At 45.0% G+C, this 20,840-nt stretch overlaps 1 protein-coding gene across 1 annotated transcript in view; it reads right to left on the reverse strand.

Annotated features, from left to right (window-relative positions):
* Positions 1 to 4,678: 4,678 nt before the first annotated feature.
* The window catches only part of LOC120925116 (vomeronasal type-2 receptor 26-like), a 48,503-nt gene continuing 32,341 nt past the window's right edge, over positions 4,679 to 20,840 (reverse strand). The window contains exons 3-4 of the mRNA XM_040335990.1: positions 14,652 to 14,775; positions 4,679 to 5,645 (exon numbers count right to left, since the gene is read on the reverse strand). Coding sequence (XP_040191924.1) covers positions 4,732 to 5,645; positions 14,652 to 14,775 — 1,038 coding nt within the window. The 3' untranslated portion in view covers positions 4,679 to 4,731. The remainder of the gene's footprint in view (positions 5,646 to 14,651; positions 14,776 to 20,840) is intronic.

The following is a 20,840-nucleotide window of genomic DNA, read 5'->3' on the forward strand; positions in this document are numbered from 1 at the left end:
TCTTGGTCAGATCTACGCCTCATACAGTTACATCTGGTGACTTGTGAAAGTGTCATTGCCCAACATTTCCAAGGGACAGTTGTGTGATATTTTCCCCCAGAAGACAAAATTAGACATGTGCACTTCGTTTTGATCCAAATTAGTTTTTTTTATCAAATTTTGAGAAATGTGCTAATCCGGAAATATCCAAATGAATGAAAACACATTTAACATTTTTTTATGAATATTCGTAAATTTGAATGTTTGAAAATTCCTAAATTCGGAAATTTGAAAATTAATAAATTGGTAAATTTGAAGATTTCAGAAATATGAAATTTAAAAATCCAAAAACCTGAAAATTTGAAATTATGAAATAATAACTAACTAATAATAACTTAACTATTACTAACTACTAAATTACAGGTATTGCAATTTCCTTTCACATTCGGCAGCTAGGGAACGTAACAAATACAAATTTATCTGAAGTTACAAATTATCCAAAACAATGAATCTACACAAAAGTAACAGCACTAATTATTAATAATAAATAATAATGATAATGATATTATTAATATTTATTAATTATTTGTTCCGTTCCATTTGTTTAGATTTCGGTTGGTTAATTCATAACTTTGGATAAATTCGTATTCGCCCCGTTCACTAACAGCCAAATTTGAAAGGAAATTCAAATACCTATAATTTAATAGTTAGATATTATTAGTTAGTTAGATAGTTAGGGCCAGATTCACAAAAGGGATACGACGGCGTTTCTCCTGATACGCCGTTGTATCTCTGTTTCTATCTATGCGACTGATTCATAGAATCAGTTACGCATAGATATCCATAAGATCCGACAGGAGTAATTGTTTTACACTGTCGGATCTTAGGATGCAGTACCGCGGCCGCCGCTGGGGGGAGTTTGCTTTGTAAACCAGCGTCGGGTATGCAAATTAGGAGTTACGGCGATCCACGATGGATTTTCGCGTTCGCTACGTCGCCGCTAGTCTAGTTTCCCGTTGCAAAGTTAGTCGTCATTTTAGGTGCCCTAACTTTAGTCAGCAATCGTATTGCTGTCTAAAGTATGGCCGTCGTTCCCGCGTTGAAATTTAAAATTTAACGTTGTTTGCGTAACACGTCCAGGAATACGGAAGTACGCTACGCGCGTCGCCGTTCGAAAAAATGACGTCATGGCGCGCAAGGCACGATGGGAATTGCGAAACTGAGCATGCGCAGTAGGTCCGGCGCGGGAGCGCGCCTAATTTAAATGGCACACGCCAATTTGAATTGGCCCGCCTTGCACCGGAGGCCGCCGGTGTAGTTTTCATCGCAAGTGCTTTGTGAATCAGGCACTTGCGATGAAAACTTGCGGCGGTGTAACGTATCTACGATACGTTACGCCGCCACGATTCTACGTGAATCTGGCCCTTAGTTAGTTAAATAGTGAGATAGTTAGGTATTCTTTCAAATTTTTGGATTTCCTTTCTTATTTTCAGATTTTTGAATTTTTGAATTTATGAATTTTGAAATGTATGTATTTACGAATTTTCAAATTTATGAATTTACGAATTGGGATCATAATGAATGGCCCGATAGAAAAAAATAAAACAAAACATTTTCCGGCAGAGCACAAGTCTAGACAAGACGCCTCCAAACTGTGTAAACAACACAGATAACTTCTGATATATTTGTGACAATGTTACATTTGCACCCCAAAAGTGACAGCAGTGGAAAATCAGGGGATCAGGACAAGAGTCGGGCCCCTCATTGTTGTTGCATTACATGTGCAACTTATCTGAGTCATTGGCTAAAAGAAAAAAAGAAAAAATTCCATGTCTTTCCCAGTCCCAATGGTGCGGAGGAACCCACCAATCATAGTAGTGACTGATATTTTTTCATAGTTCCCCCAATTGTAAAAATGATCTAAAAAAAAATATCCAAACATTCCCTCCGCACTGCGTCTTTTACCCCATGGTGTAGAATCGCACATCCCCCTCATCATTTAGAATTATTTTGATGCAATTTTGACCTGAAGTTGTATCTTGGAAACTGGAGCCAATGAATACTCAGGACTTCGTTTTCCTTTATTAGTGACACAATTCTGGTAACATTTTGCTACTTTCATTTCATTTCATTTCTACTCTTTGTAGTCCAGTGTTATTGTAATATGTTTATATTTCAAATTCTAATTCATTTGCAAATTAGTATAATTCATTTTGTTATAATTTATTAGCTGACATTTGATATGATTGTGATCTGGAAATTCAGAGACATCCGAATCTCCAATTAATGAAAATTTTGTCTGAATTTTGATGTGTAAATAAATGAATTGCACATGTCTAGTGTCTACATGGAAGACTCTCCTCAATGCAAAACACATAAAGGTTTTCTTGGAGATCACAAAACAATCCCCTGAAGAAATCTCAGACTGTGAGGACCGAGATTCTCTCATCTGATGAAACCAAAATGGAAATGTTTGGCCTCAATTCTAAATGTTATGTCTGGAGGAAACCAAGCCGTGCTCATTACACATGTGTGATTTGTTTCCGTGTGAATACAAATTCTGACAAGTTTTTGGTTATTCAGAGATTCGGTTGTATCTGAATCTCTGAATAAAATTGTAACAAATAGTAACAAATTTTGTTGAAATTCATTAGGTTTCATTTTGTAATGAATTCCAAATTTTAAGAACATTTACAAGTCGAAAAATGATCGTCCAATTCTAATCCTGTGTAAAGAATAGCTGGTTGTTAAGCAACGGGCCGGGAATCCGGACACCGTGTCCCTAACAACCGATGACTCTTCAGGGCAGACTGCCGTTCTGCTAGTAAGGAAGACATAGATTGTGTGATAGACACAGATCTCTGTCTTTGTACAGTCAAACCATCCCCCACACAGTAAATAAACACTCCCAGGGAACACATTTAACCCTTTGATCACCCCTGATGTTAACTCCTTTCCTGCCAGTGTCATTAGTACAGTGACAGTGCATGTATTGGTGTCACTGGTCCCCAAAAAGTGTCAATTAGTGTCAGGTTTTCCACCGCAATGTTGCAGTCCCACTAAAAATCACTGATCTCTGCCATTACTAGTGAAAATAAATAAATAAAAAATTGCATATATCTATCCCATAGTTTGTAACTTTTGCACAAACCAATCAATATGCGCTTATTGGGATTTTTACCAAAAATATGTAACAGAAAACATATTGGCCTAAATTGATGAAGTCATTTTTATTTATTTTTATTTTTATTGGATGTGTTTTAGAGCAGTATGCATTTTTTTCTAAATTGTCTTTTTTTTTTGTCTATAGCGCAAAATTAACAACCACAGAGATGATCAAATACCACCAAGAGAAATTTCTATTTGTGAAAAAAAAAGAAAACAATGGTATTTGGATACAGCATCGCACACCCGCGCAATTGTTAGTTAAAGCAACACAGTGCATTATCGCAAAAAATGGACTGGTCAGGAAGGGGGGGGGGGGGCTTCCAGAGCTGAAGTGGTTAATGGCCGAATATGTGTAGTCACCTGACCCTCACACCTATATGGGCTGATTGGGCATCCCATTTCAAAATTATGGTCATTAATATGGAGTGGCCCCCCCACCTCTGTGCCTATAACTGTCTCCACTTCTCTGGAAAGACTGTTCACAAGATTTTGGAATGCATCTGTGGGGATTTGTGCCAATTTAACCAAAAGAACCTCAGTGGGGTCAGGTACTGATGTTGGATGAGAAGACCTGACTCACAATCAAGCTGAGGTCAGGACTTTGTTCATGACATTTGAGTTCCTCCACACAAAACTTATCATTCCATGTCTTTATGGAGCTGGATTGATTGGTGTCCAGGGGGAAAGTCATGATGGAACAGAAACGGTGGAAAGAAAACAATCACCTACATATACTGTAGAGCAGGGATGTCAAACTCAAAATCATTGTGGGCCGCATCAGCAGTATGGTTGCCTTTAGAGGACCAGTTGTATCTGAGGTGTGCTATGTACAGAGTTCAGGGGTAAAGAGTGTGTTACATAGAGAATGCAGAGTTCAGGAGTGCACTATGTACAGAGTGTAGAGTTCAGGAGTGCACTATGTACAGAGCGCAGGGTTCAGGGGAACACTATGCACAGTCTGCAACCTCACCCCCTCTCCAAAGCTTCCTCACATCTCTCTCTCCTACCTGGCCTGACTCTAGTACCTCCCTGTGTAGGTGGCTCTGCCTCACCCTGCAGGGAGATCGTTTTCTCTCTCAGATTCTGGAGATCTGTCCCCGCTGGGCCCCACTGTGAGTGTGTACAGGGATCTGTTATTTCCAGGAACCACTGAGAGCAAAGATGTCTCTTGTAAACATAGAAGGCTTCTGTGTTTACAAGTGACAGTGAGGAGCGGAGGGTGAGAACTAGAATGGAGTTCCACATTCCTGGCTACAAAACTGGGTTGGAGGGTCACATGTCAGGGCCTGGCGAGCCGTATTCAGCCTGTGGGCCTTGTGTTTGATTTCTGTGCTGTAGAGGGATGAATGATAATAGAAGGAAGATTGAAGCTGTTTCTGGTACTGCTGGTACTGGATTGCACTTGTACTGGCTGGTGATCTGGAATCTTTCTTTTCTACCACTCTCCAATCAGTGTGTGAGGGCAAAGTGGGGGAAAGCTGCTATCTTCAGGTGATGATGATGTCATTCATAATGATGATGATGGAAACAATATGACTGAATTTGTTTAATCTGATCTACAGCATTATACATTGAATCAATGTGTTACATTTCCATCATTCTCTTCCCCAGCATTGTCCCTCTTGTGTTAAGTTCAGGTTTGAAAAGTAAAATGTAGAGTTTTGGAGAAAACATACACAATAATATTCCAGCACTGGAGGTCAGTATGGCGAATATCTCCACAGCCACCATGTATTTCCCTCTGGTGCTCAGATAGGCCGGGATCATGGCAATCCAGACACTGCAGAACACCAGCATGCTGAAGGTGATGTACTTGGCCTCATTAAAACTGTCCGGTAATGTCCTCACCATGAAAGCCAGAAGAAAACTCACAGCTGCCAGAAACCCCATATAACCCAACATAGAGTAGAAGCCGATAACTGACCCTTCATTACACTGAATGATGATCTTCCCAGGATAGGAGTCCATGTCATACTCCTGAAATGGTGGAGAGATGGACATCCAGAGAATGCAATTCATAACCTGAATGGATGAGCAGAATAACATGACTGTATTGGGAAGTTTGACTCCCACCCATTTTCTACAAGAGCTTCCAGGTCTGGTGGCTTTAAAAGCAATGAAGACCATGATGGTTTTGGCGAGGATAGAAGATGCTGAGATGGTGAAGGGAACTCCAAAAGTGACTTGTTGCAGCATACAGGTAATATCCACAGGACGGCCAAGGAACAGGAATACAGAAAGGAAGCTCAGTATGAGGGAGAGGAGCAGAATGAAGCTGAGGTTCCGGTTATTGGCTCTGACTATGGGAGTGCTCCGAAACCAAACAAATACTCCAAGTATAAGGAGAGATGTTGTAGCAAATATGACTGAAGTTATAGAAAAAAATAAAACTAGAATGTCCTCCTCGTATGATAAATACTCATTGACCTTGTCACTACAAATAGTTTTAGCTTCGTTAGGCCATTCATTTTCAGGACACTTCTTGCAGAGTTCACTGTCTGTAGAGTAAATAGAAGTGAAAATAACATTAGGCACGGTAGCCATTTCACAGTATTAACTATTTTTTCTGTATTTTTTCCTCAACCACTTGACCTCCAAAAGATTTACCCCCCTTCATGACCAGGCCATTTTTTGATTACCTCTGCGTTTTGTGTGCTATAAACAAGAAAAGACCAACAATCTTGAAAATATAAAATAATAATGAACTTTCTGCTATAAAACACATTCAATAAAAAAAAAAATGCATTCCTTCATAAATTGTATTCTGCTTCATATCTTTGGTAAAAAAATATATATATATATATCCCAATAAGAGTATATTGATTGGTTTATGTAAACTGTGGTATATATTTATGACATTGTTTTATACTAGTAATGGCGGGACTGTGATTGTGGTGGACAATCTCACACTATCTGACACGTTCGACACTTTGCGAGAACCAGTGACACTGTGGCCCCATACTCACGACCAAACATGTCTGCTGAAACTGGCCCGCGGACCAGTTTCAGCAGACATGTTTGGTCGTGTGTAGTTACGAGCGTACAGAATTTCACCGTACATTTGCCCGCCGGGCCGTTTTTCAGCAGACATTTATTTGCAAACTTGTTTTAAAACCGTCCGCTCAAATCCTGTCCGAACGGACATGTTTGGTGGTGAGTACACAAAACCAACGTACAAAAACCCCGCGCATGCTCAGACTAAATGAGGCCACGGGAGCGCTCGTTCAGGTAAAACTCACGTTTGTTTGGGATATGGCACATTCGTCAATAGAAAGATTAATTCTAGCAATAGAACACTGAAGCAAAACACACAATAACCAATGCTTGATGCCGTCGTTTTATTCATTCTTCTCTTGCTATAACTAATCAGTTATTTAGCTCATGTTATTTCAACTGAGTTGTTCCATACTGAAAAGTGACATTTGTTAGCTGTGATGTAGTAAGATTTTTGCAAACTTTTATTGGCCCGACGTATCATATTTTTAGTGGTCCTCCACATTTCAAATTTTTTGCTTTTAATGTTTAATGGTTATCTTTCCCACTTTCTTTAGGTGTTTATAGTTATGTCACCATTTAGAATATTTTAATAGGAAATAGTTTTGATTTAGCTTTTGTTTGTATATTTAACTGGATTATTTTGAAGGTTGTTTAAATTGTCTACCATGTTGGCACACCAAATGACCCCCCCCCCCACATGAGTTAGTGAATATTTTAGATTAAACATTTTATTTGTTTGTAATGTTTGATGCCTAAAATAATACCCACAGTATTACAAACAATAGGCACGTTTTTCAAATCAACAAAAAGGCTTTTATTTGAGCAAATTATAAAAAGGATCAAAAACAGAATGGCAGCACTTGAACAGCTAGCAACATACATGCAAACTTGCATTTGAAACATGGTGAAGGATAAACTAGCCAACCTCAGGAAGCACACAAAATAAAATCTGAAGCAGCAGCACATAACCAAAGGAACCCAAGCTGTGGTAGTCCAAACAAGATGCCATTTGTGGGGGATCAAATGGAAGGCAGGGCATCAACGTCTCCTCTTCCTTGCAACCTTCCTTCCAGGCTGCCTTCCAGCGGGTCTTCCCTGGGCCCTTGCAGGTGGGGATGATGTGGCAGCAGGAGTATGATGTTCAGCAAGCCGGGCCGGGTCACATAGCCCAGTGTCTGGGGTCAGCAGCTCCCTCTGCATCCACCAAAGGGCCTGGTTGATGATGCCCTTGGCCAATTGCCTCTGCTCCTCCGTGCCTTTATTGAGGTCATGTGCCACGGAGGCACTGTAGGCCTCAGTGGGGTTGAGGGGGGCCCTCATGATGGCACTCGCCTCCTGAATCATTTTCAGGCTGGCTTCCTCCACTGCCCCCAATTTCTTCTTACGGCCTGGTGGCCTAATATAAAGGGGAGGAGCCTGGCTGGTGGTGCTTGTCCTGGGGAGCTGCTGAACGCCACTGGGCCCGGCCTCCTCCTGGCTGCCACTGACCCCTTCGTCCTGGCTGACAGTGAGGAGAGGATCTGCCACCTCCTGGCTGGTCTCTTCTTCCTGTGTAAAAAAAAGGGACATGTTGTAATATATTTAGGAATATACTCACTCACATTTTCATGCTTGAATCTTATTTTTTTGCCTTGAATTTAAACTTGAAAACAGACTCACCCTCTGACCCCTGCAGTTGTCATCCCTGACACCTATTTGTTTGCCCACGATTTTATATTTTTACTTCCCAGCTTGTATTTTATTAACCAATATCAAGTCAAGAATCAAACAATAATTAAGATTATTACATAAATAGTTATGAAACTACTATACCTCATCATCGTAGAGGCGCAGATCTGCCTCTCTGTCAGCCAGGCCCTCTTCATCCGACTCTGCAGGGCTGTGGTGATCTGGGGAAGTCCCGCTGGGAGGTAGCGTGGAGGAAAGGTTGGGATTCAGACTTGACATTGATGCCCTGCCTTCCAGTTGATCCCGCAAAAATGACATCTGGTTGTAATACCACAGCTTGGGTTCCTTTGGTGGTCTTGCTGCTGCTCCAGATCTTAGCTGCTTTTGGTGAGCTTTGTACGCTCTCCTATATGTGCCCCTGAGGTTGGCAAGTTTATCCTTCACCATGTTGGCACTGCATTCTGGCACCCATGTCCTCATGTATGCTGCTAGCTGTTCAAGTGCTGCCGCTCGTACGTCCTTATTGTGGTAATGGTCCTGCTTTGAATCCCACAGGATGGGCATTTCCCTAAATTTATCCAGCAAGTGCTGGATAATCTCTTGGCTCTGCAGGAGATCCATTGGGAAATTAGGATTTACTCTTTTTTTTTCTAGATTGAAAAAATAAAAAGAAACCAAAAACACTATTAAAAAAAGCCTCAGCATTTACATTGATAGAATATGTTGTTTAAAAAGTAGTACCTATATAGAAATACAAACACAGTGTCTCTTGTTTAGAAAATGCTGGCCAGCTCTGCCCCATTGGTTGGTTTTAGCTAACATTTTTTTTATACATGCCGCCCCTTTGGTTACATTGCAGGAAATAATATAAATCTACAACCATACACAATTATTACAAATGACAGCATTCATCAAGCCACTATTGCATGTGTAGATATCCTGCCCCTCAGCATTGATTACATGAAAGAAACTTCCTAATGACCTCTGTCCAACCAACACAGAACAATACTTGGCCTGATCTGAATACACCCTACATAATTGATAATGAGTCACAGCATTTTTGATCTCTCTATTTTGTGATGTCTACAAAAGCATTTGGGTATGAAAATCACATTCTGGTATCCAAGAGACATAATAGCTTAATAAAACTGTGCAACCAACAGACCAAACCCCCATCCCATTGCTCTACATTTTAGAGCCCGCTGCTGATCCCATGTTTAAATTTCTTACCTGCCTCTCTCACAATCCTCGTTTCTTCCGCTCGCTGAATTAACACGTAACCTACGTAATCACGTCAAGCGCCTTTTATACACTCCGCGTATGTATGAAACGCCGCCCTCGTCACCTTTGCCATGCCCCTAATCAATTGAAAAAGTAAATATGGCGTTAACTGTGTAGGTTCTGGAATCGCGCGAATATTCTCCGCGTAACCTACGTCAATACGTTGTTGGCATTCGCGACACTCCGCATATGCAATAATCCCCGCCCTCATCTCCGCCCCTGACGGGACATTTCCTCGTTTCCACGCCCCTAATCTCTGTGGGAAGGAAAGATGGCGATGTCACACGAGCGGGCACGGAGCTCTCATGGCGCAAGTGAAGGGACAGAGGCTGGACCGTCCCGATCCAGGCCTAAAAGATATAAAGCCACTAATATGGCGTTCGAAGAAATGGTGGAGTTGGTTTACATCATGAGGAGGAAGGATTATGATGGTGAATGTGGGCCCTACAAAACACCGAACCGTAGGAAGTCACACATAATGGACAAGGTGGCAAGGAGAATGAGGAGAATGTTTGGTGTCACCAGGTCAAAGGAGCAACTACGGAAGCGTTGGTCCGATTTAAAATTGAGGGAGCCACATCACATGAAGAAGATACTCAAAATTCTGCGTAAAAGTAAGTCCATATTATTTAAGGGGGGGGGGAAATGTCTGCAATAATGTGTTGACATGTATTTTTTCACATCTGCCTCCTTGGCCTGCTTGTACTTTTGAACACGTGTAGATACTGTATTGTGTTTATGTCAAATAACAACCTTAAACAAATTTTGTGAAATAGTAAACACGCGTAATATGACATTGTTTAGCAAAAATGTGACGTTACTCCAGGAACAACACACCTGGACATGGCTGACTGGCCCCAAACTTGGTTTTCCAACATTGTTGAATAGCAAAATCACAGAAATTAAATTGAGTGAATGTGACAGGCAAACAAGATTCATTCTCCAAAATGCAAATAAAGCTGATGTTTTAACATCTTGAAATGCAAAGCACCTGTGTCTCAAAAATCTAAGTATATTTATTTGGAGGGTCGACGAGAATTAATGTTTTGGGGTGACATCCATTTGTGTCACTTCTTTGCAAAAAAGGGGCAGGATCAGAGCTTGGCCTAGAACTACGCCAAAAATGGAGGATTGCTGAAAGAATAAACAACCAAAAATCATCATAAATGTATCGTCTATGCAATGTGTGCGATTTATGATATCCAATATCTGTGTGCTGATGAGTATACCTTTTGTTTTTTATTATTTCTTATAGGGGAAAGAAGACGCCAGCAATTGGAGGAGGCAGAGAGGGCCAGACACCCGGAAAATCAAACACCTCCACATGTTGAGCAGGAGGAGGCTGGGGAAGGAAGAGAGGAGGATGTGGAAGGAGAAGAGGATGTGGAAGGAGAAGAGGATGTGGAAGGAGAAGAGGATGTGGAAGGAGAAGAGGATGTGGAAGGAGAAGAGGAAGGAAGAAAGGAGGAAGGAAGAGAGGAGGAAGAAGTTATTTTGGACTTAGAATTTATATCAGATGAAGGGCAAGTGGCGGAAGAACAATTTGGCGAATTGCAAGAAGGTGGATTGATGGATGAAGGAGGAGTCGAAGATGATGGGGAGGTGGTGGAAGAAGGAGGAGTGATAGAAGATGATGGGGAGGTGGTGGAAGAAGGAGGAGTGATAGAAGATGAAGAAATTGGGGATGTGGAAATTATCAGGCCATCAGGTCAGTGTCACCCCTATATTAATAGGGCCAAACATATGCAGATAGGCTGGAAATTATTTACATATTTTGAATGCCAATTTGTTTATTTTTAGGGGATGAAGATGGAGTAGCACATTTTTCACGTGCAAGTGCTTCTATCATTATACAGCAACTAATGGAGTGCAGCACGGAAATGGACATTATGCGGGAAAGGATGCTAGTCATGGAGCAGAATGTGCGAAATGTCATTTCAGAGTGTAGCACGGAAATGGAGAACATGCGACAAAGGATGCTAGTCATCGAACAAAATTACAAAAATATCATTGACATGATGGGCCGTGTCAAAGACTGAACCACAGAAGCCCATCCCCCGCCCATCCCCCGCCCACAAAACCCTTTTTAATTTTTGTACTTTATAATACGCCAACATTTCTAAATGCACACACAGTGTGCCAATATGTGCTATCTGCCATCACAGACTATCTATTGTCTGTGCTTTGTGGGTACAAACCCCTCCTCGATCCTCAAGTAGTTGAGAGGAAGGGTTTGCTCCCACAAAACACAGACATTGATCACCCATGATGTCAGATAGCACATGTGGCCATTTGTCTGTTTAACCAATGACATTTGGCGAGTTTGCACTGAATGTGTGCATTTAGAAATTTTGGCGTGTTCCAGTGTGAAAGCACACCATCCATATGACTGACTGCTGTTCTTTTTTTAAATTTTTGTTTGGTGTTGATCTTTTTTGGTTTGTAAATGTTTCCAGTTTCAGATCACAAAACGAACAATAAATCTCACCTAAAGAAAGAAGTTAACTAATTTTGGTAAAAAAATAAAAAAATTTTGTGTTGTGTTAAAATCTTGTTGAAAAAATTAGACACAAACAAATGACAAGCCCAAAAATTCTTGCGTATAGTTTCAGTGAAATTATTCTTACATTGTGTTTCGATCATTATTATTGATAATCACTGTCAATAAAGACAAAAAAATTTATAATTAAAAGCCAATATTTTGTCTCAAGAATTTGCAGGAAATGTTTTCTGCCTAAAAATACACATTTCTTGTTAAAAAATGAATAAAATAAACAAAAAAATATGAGACATCAAAAGCAGAAAAATGAGTGGCTTCTTATTTATAGACTGAATACCCAGTTAGTAGATGAGTGAATAATGTGCAAATGTGGTTAGTTAATACATCTGAGTAAGTAAATCTGGCACTAGAAGTGCACTATTTTTGGAGATAACCTGGAAGACAGAAAAATAGAGAAAAAGCAGTAATGACAAACAACTGTATAAAGTCCAATGGTCTAATTATTTATTAGTTGTGAGAATATTCCTTTCTTTGGGGGCCGAATTAGAAAGAAATATGATCTGGCATAGCAATGGCCCCCCGACCCATGAAGTACTCAACATATTTGTCGCGTACCTCACGAGCAGATTGGGGGGCCAAGCCAGCGCGACCAGTGTCCAGGCCAGGAATGTTCTCTGAGGGTAGTCCTGCCTCAGAGCCCATGGAGGCTAGGTACGTCTGGGAGTGCCTGCGTAGAAAATTGTGCAAAATGCAGCAGGCAAATATAATGGTGTTCAATTTATATTCCGCCAAATGTATCGATGTCAGGAACAGGCGGAACCGGTTGCTGAGGATCCCAAAGGCATTCTCGACTACCCTCCGAGCCCTGCACAACCGAAAATTGAACACACTCCTCTCTAAGGTGAGGGTCCTCTGGGGAAAAGGCCACATTAGGTGAGGTCCAAGGCCGAAAGCCTCGTCCGCTAGGAACACAAACGGAAGTCCTTCCACATTATCTTCATCTGGTGGCAATGCCAGACCACCAGTTTGGAGACGATCATAGAAATCAGTCCGTGCGAACACTCCCCCATCTGACATCCGGCCGTTCTTCCCCACGTCCACATATAGAAACTCATACTGTGCCGACACCACCGCCATCAACACGATACTATGATAACCCTTGTAATTATAATAGTAGGACCCCGAGTGGGGTGGGGGCACAATGCGGACGTGTTTCCCATCTATTGCTCCACCGCAGTTAGGAAAATCCCACCGCTCGGCAAATTGGGAAGCCACAGACTGCCATTCCTGTGGTGTGGAGGGTAGCTGTGGGGACAAACAAAAAAAGAGATTTAGTACTTTGGCACATAAACATTGCAAACATAATCATACAAGCATCCTTGTGCAACTTTACATTTTTAAAATAGCATTTGCAAATTATGAAGGGAGAATTTCGGGGCACAAATATATAGGCCCACTTAATTAATAAGAGACTCCACAGCCCTCTGATGGGGACAAAAACACTTTGAAGGGGGGGTGGGGGGTGTTAAAACTGTTTTTAGAAAAAATAAAAAAAAAGTGGCATGGTGGGGGTTGGCCCGAAGATAGCATGCTGGACAGGTTAATATTGGGTAAGATCAAAATATGCAGGTAGGCCAAAATAAAAAGAACATGTAAAAGCTGATATCAACATGCATAGTGAGAAAAGGGAACGTTAGTTAAACACACAGCATATCTGGGAAATAAAATAAAAAGTTAGTTTGCCACATTATTAAAGACACATTGTGAGGTTAAAATGAGGAAACTTACCTTCATATACTCCTCGTGCATAACTTTAATGATGGCAGCACACGTGTCCGGTATGATGACCCCAAGCGCCTGCGGAGAGATGCCTGTCGAGAACTTGAGGTCCTGCAGGCTCCTCCCAGTCGCCAGGTACCGCAACGTGGCAATAAGCCTCTGCTCGGCCGTGATGGCTTGGCGCATCACAGTGTCCTGCCTCGTGATATAGGGGGACAGAAGATCCAGCAGACTGTTGAATACGGGGTCCGTCATGCGGAGAAAATTCCTATAGTCATTAGGATTATTCTCCTGGAGTTCCCTAAGCAGAGGCATATGTGAGAACTGGTCACGCTGGCGCAACCAATTCTTGGTCCAGAAACGCCTCCGCCCCCTGTTTCTGGCCAAAGTACTGGAATAATGAACATATCCAGCAGCCATCCCATAAACAGCACCAACTCGCGAAAATTGACGCTGCTGCTCCATCATGGCTTCAAACCGGCCGGCTGGTCAGTCAAGAACACACTCCAACAGAAAGCACAATCAAATCCAGTGGTACCTGCAAAGAACGCACGACACACAGATACGAACGCACAGTACGAATCTGCTAAGCAGAACGAACTGCACGCCTGTACCCGAATGCCAACTACGTACCCACAAGCACACGCACTGAACGAGAAAATACTACCTGCTAAAGCCTGGAGACCGAGAAGCGCGAATCAGCTCTAACCAAACCTTCACTAACACGAGCAAAGCCGTAACTAGCAAAAGCGGAACAGAGGGCGTCGCCATTGACTTTGGCCTTTCCCTTTATAGTGACGTCAAACGTGGATTACGTGCACGCGTTCAGGTCCGCAGGGAAATATCGTCCGCTGGTGTGTACAAGCCAGCGGGCCAAATGAAAAAACAGCCTTGTACGCCGGAAACAACCCGTCGGACATTTCGAATGGACATGTTTGCTCGTGAGTACTCGGCCTAATACAGTAATCTGTACTAAAAATATGCACTGTCACTGTACTAATGACACTGGCTAGGAAGGGATTAAACATCAGGGGAGTTAAAAGCATTCTCTGTGTGCCTAGCCAGTGTTTTTGTGTACTGTGTGTGTTGTTTTTACTAAGGTCAGAGGTAGAAGAAAAGTGCAGAAAGGCCTCATCAGTAATCATTAATTTCATACAATTTAGGGAGATGTTCGGCCTGCAAAGTGTAAAGTGTGTACAGAATCACTTTAAAGGACTTTAAATGTTTTCATTTTCTAATTGAATATCAGAATTTATACTTATAGAAACATAAATCTTACCAGATTGGTTTGATATTTCTCCTTCTGAACACGGAGCACAATTATAACAACATGGGTGATATCCTTCTCTTACAGATTTTCTGAACCCCGGAAGACATTCCTCGGAGCATTGACCTCTTGGGACCTGAGATAATATAGAGCTATATGATCTATTCAAGAGTAAAAGTACAGATATAATAGTGTAGGGAAGCCGAGCTTCTGATGTTTACAATGATGCAGCATGTACAGTATACCTTGGTGGAAACACATGGACCATTCCAGAAGGTGGCCCTTCATTAGTCTGGATACCACAGAATATGTTCTGATCCAGAAGACAGAAATAGACATCTAGGAGTACTAGCAGAATCCTTTCATTAGAAAGGTTACAGCAACAAAACTATCAGTACAAACATAAACACTCAAAAATGTGTATATGTGCTAAACATATGGGGCCAGATCCACGTACATCGGCACATATATAGGCCGGCTTAGCGCATCTCATTTCCGCTACGCCGGCTAAACTCAGAGAGGCAAGTACCGTATCCTCAGAGCATTTCCGGCCAACTTTGCGCCGGCGCGACGTAAATTCATCGGCGTAAGCCGTCGTAATTCAAAGTAGGAAGGAAGTGGGCATGTTCCATTTAAATGAACCATGACCCCATGCAAATGAAGGGCCGAACGAACGGCGCATGCGCCATGACGCTGACTATGTCCCGCTCCTCTCTGCGCATACTCAGAACTTGGCCCGGCGTAATCCCTGAGATACGCCCAGGGCATAAATACGCCCAGACATGCGCCCATCGAGCACAAAAGTACATCCGCTTGTTTTCCTCCCTGAAGCAAGGTACTTTTTGCTGGTTGATTTGGTGCTGTTTTTTTTTCAGCCATGTCTGCTCCAGGTTCAGAGAAGAGGAGGAAGCTGAACTTTTCCCCACAGGAGAAGGAGGTGATCATCAGGGCCATGTCCCATGGTGCAGAGAGTGCCAACACCACAAAGGCCAGGAGGACGGAGATCCTGGCGCAGATTGCGGCTGATGTCAATGTGTTGGGATACGAGGTCAGGACCACCAATGACATTAACGAAAAATTAACGACCTGCGTCGCCTGGTCAAAGGTAAGATGGCGAAGATGATGGCTCATGCCAGGGGCACTGGAGGGGGACCAGCAACTACTTTGATGCTCACTCCTGAGGAACAGGTGATTGCCCAGTGTCTCCACAGGCATCAAGTGGAGGGAGTGGAGGGCTTTGACTCCATTGAGGATGCCTTGAGGACAGGTAAGTGTGTTTTATCTCCTATATGGTGTGTAGCAAGTGTGGGGGTGGAAGGGAACATGTGACAAGTGTGTGGGTCCTCCAACATGTGAATGTTTTGTGTCATCCACAGATGTGTAGGAGAGTGCTGGGCCATCTAATGCCAGTGGCCAGTTCACACCATCCCCCGGACATCAGTCAGAGTCTGACCCCCTGGCAAGCCATGACTCATCAGTGGAGGGGAGTGGCCACACCTCTCCTCAGGAGGTGGTTGAGGAGGAGGTGACCAGTGGCAACGAGGTCTGCCTCTATTTGGAGGAGTCTCCCCCTTTGGCTGGGACCAGTCAGCCCTCCATCAGGGGAAGCCCCTCAGGCTCCTCCCCCAACAGGGCTACCCCCTCAAGGGTCTCCCATTCTACATGGCCCCAAGCCTCTTCTGGCCACAGGAAGGCAATCAGGAAGACTAGGGGGTGTCTGATGCCGCTCCCAAGTCCTGCATGGTGGACTTGGGCTAATCCAATGTGATGAGGATGTGGTGTGTGTGAGCTAGGGACCACAGTGGTGTGCATGCGTGCATTCTCCTTGTGCCATGATGAATGTGTGTGTTTAACGTGCAAAGATGCCTACTGTGAGGCATCTCCTGACTGCTCTTCCCTCAGCAGACGGGGTAGCCTCGGTTAGGGGGGGAATGCCTGGTTCAGGGGTCAGATCATCACGTATGTCAGTCTCCAGGCCCTTTCTCACTGCGAAGTTGTGCAGCATGCAACATGCACCGATGATCTGGCACACAAAGTTTGGGGAATACAACAGGGTCCCCTCGGACTTATCCAGGCATCGGAAACGGAACTTCAGGAGGCCAAAGGTGCGTTCCACCACTGCACGGGTACGTGCGTGTGCTTCATTGTATTTTTGCTCTCCTCTGGTTTCGGGATTCCGGAAGGGAGTCATGAGATGGGGCCCAAGTGCATATGCAGAGTCACCTGGAAGGGAAAAGACAGGAGGATGTTAGTCATGCATGTGCCCCTCGTGATGTCTGCATCATGGGGTCGGACAGTCATGCCCGACTCCCATGTCACTCACCAACCAGCCAGCTGTTCCCGTACACGTTCTGTTCAAATTCTGTTGGGATGGTGCTTTGACGGTATATGTAGCTGTCGTGGCTGGACCCTGGGTGTTTGGCACGGATGTGCCAAATGAGGCATTGCGCATCGGCTATCACCTGTACGTTGATGGAATTCCAATGCTTACGATTGCGGTATATGTGCTCTGTGCCACGGGGGGGGGGGCGTAGTGCCACATGTGTGCAATCAATGGCCTCCTGCAATACTGTAGAAATTTGCCATTGCCTTCTGCCGCAGATGCTCCTGGGTGGGTCTGATTGTCATGGTCTTACCTCTTTGCAGGCTTCTCATCACTGACATGTGCTAGCAGCCATCTTGCTTCATGGGGTTCTTGTTACCTGCCACACCCTGCGGCTCCTCCTTCCCACTGGGAGGAGCTGGCTGCTCAGCATATATATATATATATGACGGCAGCTGCAGCATTTCCTCGCTTGGGCCTTTTGTCTGACACCCCTTCTGTGATCGTGCTGCTGCTCCTGGTCACCGACCCGGCTTCGGACATTCCTTCTGGTTCCTGATCCCTGGCTTCGTTTCACCCCGTCTCTGGCTACAGACTCCGGCTTGGCTGACTCTCATCCCTGGCTATCGACCCTGGCACCGTTGGACTACTCTTCTGGCTGTTCCGACCGTCAGTGTGGACTTTGACCTTGCTGTTTGGTTTCCAATAAAATCTTCTTATTCATTTATCTGTTTTGTACATCTGATTCATGCTTCCTTGACATTAGGCCCAAGACATGAATCCTGATGGTATAGGGCCATCCTCACTACCCATGCTAGTTGCCAGACTTGATCAGCAGGATCACCTGCTGGGTCAGTTCGCTCAGGCGTTGCAAACCCTGCTTGCACGCACTGCTCATCTCGCTCCTGCTGCTGCTAGGCCGGTTGTCGCTCCTGTTACCGCTTCTACTGCTGCTCCGGTTGTTGCGCCAGAGTCTACCCCGGCACCCGTTGTTGCGCCTGCGGTGTCTCAGGGTATGACCGGTTCTGCCCCCCTCCCACAGCGCTTTGGGGGTGAGCCAACTCAGTGCCGAGGCTTCTTTAACCAAGTGGGCATTTATTTCGAGTTGCTGCCACATGCTTTTCCCACTGAGAGATCGAAGGTGGGCTTCCTGATCTCGCTGCTCTCGGACAAGGCCTTGGCCTGGGCAAGTCCTTTATGGGAGAACAACAATCCGGTGGTTGCCGAGTTTTCCGGTTTTGTTGCTTCTCTTCGGAGGGCTTTTTATGTGCCGGCTCACTCTGCCTCTGCTGCGAAGCTCCTCATGTCCATCAGACAGGGTTCACGATCGGTAGCCGAATAAGCCATTGAGTTTCGTACCCTTGCAGCAGAGGTGGCCTGGAATAATGAGGCCCTGGTGGCTGCCTTCTCCCATGGTCTCTCTGACACCTTGAAAGATGAGATTGCGGCTAAAGACCTACCCGTGGAGCTCAAGGCTCTCATTTCTTTCCTGATATTGATTGACACCAGACTCAGGGAGAGACCTTCCTTTAAGGAGAGCCTGCGGAGGCCTTCCTACAGATTGGCGCCTACGTTTGCTGTCCCACCCGTACCTCCCTCTCCTCCCATGCCTCCTGGGGTTGATGTGCCTGAGGGTGAACCCATGCAGCTGGGGTTTGCTCGCCTGTCTGAGGGGAAGAGGCCTCAGTGGGCATTTTCGGTTGTCATGTCCGAACCGTCCGGGAAACGCTCGCACCTGAGATCCTGTCGGGGACAGATCTTGGGTGGAGTTTCTTCGTCCCCGGTTTTCCGTGCTGATAAACCACTGCTCACCGTTGTCCTCTCCTGGGCCGGAGGTTCGGTGACGGCTCAGGCGTTGGTGGATTCTGGTGCTGGTGGTCTTTTCATCGACAGTAGATTTGCTGCCGCAAACTCCATTCCTCTGCAGGCTCGAGTTTCTCCGCTGGTTCTTGAGGCGATTGACGGCAGACCCCTTCAGCCGCCGCAGGTGACTCATGAGACCCTTCCAGTGGAGATAGCCATTGGGGCTGTTCACAGGGAGTCGGTCTGTCTTCAGGTCATTTCGTCTCCTCACTACTCGGTGGTCTTGGGGTACCCCTGGCTCCAGAGGCATAATCCGACTTTCGATTGGAGATCGGCTGAGATCCTCTCGTGGTCCCCACAGTGTGGGGCTAGTTGCATCCATGGGCCCGTCAAGGTGTTGTGTGCCTCCTCAGACTCCGTGTTGCCCTCTGAATACAGGGAGTATCTGGATGTATTCGATAAGGTGCGTGCTGGTGCCCTGCCTCCGCACCGCCCATACGATTGTGCCATAGACTTACAACCTGGTGCCAATTCCTCCTTGTGGCAGGGTATATCCACTGTCAGTTGCTGAGAATGAAGCCATGGAGGAGTACGTGAGGGAGGCGCTTTCCCGGGGGCACATTCGCAAATCCTCTTCCCCAGCAGGGGCTGGATTTTTCTTTGTAAAGAAGAAGGGCGGAGAATTGAGGCCTTGCATCGACTATAGGGGCCTAAATTGCATCACGATTAAAAATGCATACCCGATTCCGTTGATTTCCGAGTTGTTCGACCGCCTCAAGGGGGCAACGGTCTTTACCAAACTCGACCTGAGGGCTGCCTATAACCTTGTAAGGATCAGGGAGGGTGATGAGTGGATGACCGCGTTCAACACCAGGACCGGTCATTACGAATCCCTGGTTATGCCCTTTGGGTTGTGCAATGCGCCCGCAGTCTTTCAGGAGTTTATCAATGATGTTTTTCGTGACCTGTTGCAGCAGTGTGTAGTGGTCTACTTGGACGATATCTTGGTATACTCTGAATCCGTGGAGGTCCACATTCTGGACGTCAAGCGAGTGTTGCAACGGTTACGAGAGAACAAGCTTTTCTGTAAGCTTGAGAAATGCGAATTTCACCGGTCCCAGGTAACCTTTTTAGGTTACATAATTTCCGCGGAGGGGTTCTCCATGGACCCTGAGAAGGTTTCGGCAGTCCTACAGTGGCCACAGCCCACTGGTCTTCGTTCCTTGCAGCGCTTTTTGGGCTTCGCCAATTATTATCGGAAGTTCATCAGGGACTTCTCCATGCTGGCCAAGCCTCTCACGGATCTGACTAGGAAGGGCAGTAATTCCCATGATTGGCCGGCCGAGGCCATCCTGGCTTTTGAGGCTCTAAAATCAGCCTTTGCTTTGGCTCCAATACTGTCTCATCCCAATCCTGGGTTGCCCTTCGTCCTTGAGGTGGATGCGTCTGAGACGGGAGTAGGCGCCCTTCTGTCTCAGCGTCGGACACTAGAGGGTCCTCTGTTTCCCTGTGGGTTCTACTCCAGGAAACAGCTATAGCTATCGTGCAGGCTCTCAAAGAATGGAGGCACTTGCTCGAGGGTTCTGTGGTTCCAGTTATCATCCTGACGGACCACAAGAATCTGACGTACCCATCGGAGGCCAAGAGATTGACACCCCGTCAGGCCAGATGGGCTCTGTTCCTGTCACGCTTTAATTACGTGGTCTCCTACTTACCCGGTTCCAAGAACGTCAGGGCGGATGCCTTATCACGTCAATACTCCGAGCTGTCCAAAGAGGATTCGATACCGACTTCGGTCATACCCCCAAATCAGATCCTGGCCGCCATCCGCACTAGCTTGACCTCTCCCCTTGGAGAGCAGATTCTGGCGGCTCAATCTGGTGCTCCCTCTGGGAGACCCAATGGTAGGTGCTTCGTGCCTGAGGAGTTGCGCACCCGGCTGTTGCGAACCTACCATAACTCCAAGATAGCGGGGCATCCTGGAAAGAATCAGCTGTCCTGGGCTGTCTCACACTTGTTCTGGTGGCCTTCTCTACGGTCCAACATTGCCGTATATGTAGCGGCATGCTCTGTTT

This window comes from Rana temporaria, chromosome 1 (assembly GCF_905171775.1).
Source record: "Rana temporaria chromosome 1, aRanTem1.1, whole genome shotgun sequence".
NCBI classification, from domain to species: Eukaryota; Metazoa; Chordata; class Amphibia; order Anura; family Ranidae; genus Rana; species Rana temporaria.